At 45.7% G+C, this 1955-nt stretch overlaps 1 protein-coding gene across 1 annotated transcript; it reads left to right on the forward strand.

Annotated features, from left to right (window-relative positions):
• Positions 1 to 460: 460 nt before the first annotated feature.
• Positions 461 to 1366, forward strand: LOC139247671 (probable G-protein coupled receptor 139; the record flags this gene model as incomplete). Its single annotated transcript, XM_070871756.1, has 1 exon — positions 461 to 1366. A coding segment is annotated over one exon (906 nt), but the record flags the coding sequence as incomplete, so codon positions are not given.
• Between the last annotated feature and the right edge of the window lie 589 nt (positions 1367 to 1955).

Raw genomic sequence — 1955 nt, forward strand, 5'->3', positions numbered from 1 at the left:
AAGTCCAGAACCAGGGGTCACAGTCTGAGGATAAGGGGTAAGCCATTTAGGACCGAGATGAGGAGAAACTTCTTCACCCAGAGAGTGGTGAACCTGTGGAATTCTCTACCACAGAAAGTAGTTGAGGCCAATTCACTAAATATATTCAAAAGGGAGTTAGATGAAGTCCTTACTACTCGGGGGATCAAGGTTTGTGGCGAGAAAGCAGGAAGGGGGTACTGAAGTTTCATGTTCAGCCATGAACTCATTGAATGGCGGTGCAGGCTAGAAGGGCTGAATGGCCTGCTCCTACACCTATTTTCTATGTTTCTATGTTTCTATGTTGCATGTTAACTCCTGAGCCGATGTCCACCCGACTGTTTTTGTGCGAAATGACAGGCCTTACTGTCTGGGCTCAGTCACCGACAATGTGTGACCAATAATTGACTGTCTCTTTTCCCTTCTGTTTATTACAGTGAATTTAGTGGCGATTGTGGTCCTGTCCCGGGGAAAGTGCGGTCTGTCCACCTGCACCACTCGCTACCTGGTTGCCATGGCAGCGGCGGATCTACTGGTGGTCATCACTGCGATCATACTGTACCGGATCAGTTGGTATTATTTCCCGTGGTCTTTCCTGGGTATCACCCCTGTGTGTCGCGTTATACGTCTCCTGTCCTGTGTAGCCACTGACTGTTCTGTCTGGTTCACCGTCACTTTCACCTTTGATCGATTTGTGGCCATTTGTTGGCAGAAGCTGAAAACCAAATATTGCACCGGGAGAACTGCGGCTGTGGTCCTGGCAACAAGCTGCATTCTGCTCTCTTCAAAAAACGTTCCCTTCTACTTTACAATTGTACCTGGATATATAATCAACAATGTTCAGTGGTTCTGTTATTCAATGCCAGCCTATTATACTGATCCCGGATGGCTGGGATTTGACTGGTTTGATACGGTATTAACACCACTGCTCCCATTCGCTGTAATTTTGTTGCTCAACGCTCTGACAATCAGACACATTACAGTGGCCAGTCGAGTCCGGAAGGGACTGAGGGGTGAGAGCAAGGGGGGGAATGGCAGTGACCCAGAGATGGAGAGCAGGAGGAAGTCTGTCATTTTACTCTTCACCATATCTGGCAGCTTCATACTGCTGTGGCTGATATTTGTTATAGAATTCTTATATTATAGCATTGCAGGAATACATCCCGCTGATTACAATGCTTCTTTATATACCTTTCGACAAGTCGGATATATACTGCGGAATTTAAGTTGCTGCACAAACACATTTATTTACGGGGTGACCCAGTCCAAGTTCAGAGAACAGTTGAAGAGCGCGGTGAAATATCCGTTTACCTCAATTATACATTTAATTAATAAACAGAACAACTGAGCACAGGCCAGAGGCGGGTCCCAGTGTTTCCAGTCCAGGAATATAATATTTAGCCCCAGACTTCCATCCCCTGAATTACACCAGGAATGGCTGGTGATCTGATAATACACCCAGCGACCTGTTTAGGACACGGCACTATTTCTGATTGACATGACCCACCTTGTCTTTCTGGTCAGCACCACGAGCTTGTTGCATTCTGTCAGAGTTCTTCTGTAAAGGGTCACTGCAGCTATTTAGTGAAGGAATTCATTGCAGCTTCCAGAGTGAGAAGCTCGTCAATAGTTAGGTCGGCAGAGTGGAGCTGTAGTTCACAGGATACATTACATAGAATAGACAGCACAGAAACATATAGATCGGCCCGACTAGTCTGCGTTGGTGTTTATGCTCCAGACTAGTCTCCTCCCATTGCAAAAACGTCGTCTCAGCCTCTCAGCATATCTTTTATTTTATGTTCTCTCATTTACTCGTCTAGTTTCCCTTTGACAGCATCTGAGCTATGTATCTCAACCACTTCCTGACGTCGGGAGTTCCACATTCTAACCACTCTCTGAGTAAATACATTGTTCTTTATTTCCCTATTGGTGTTATT

Source organism: Pristiophorus japonicus, unplaced genomic scaffold, assembly GCF_044704955.1.
Source record: "Pristiophorus japonicus isolate sPriJap1 unplaced genomic scaffold, sPriJap1.hap1 HAP1_SCAFFOLD_279, whole genome shotgun sequence".
Taxonomy (NCBI): Eukaryota; Metazoa; Chordata; class Chondrichthyes; family Pristiophoridae; genus Pristiophorus; species Pristiophorus japonicus.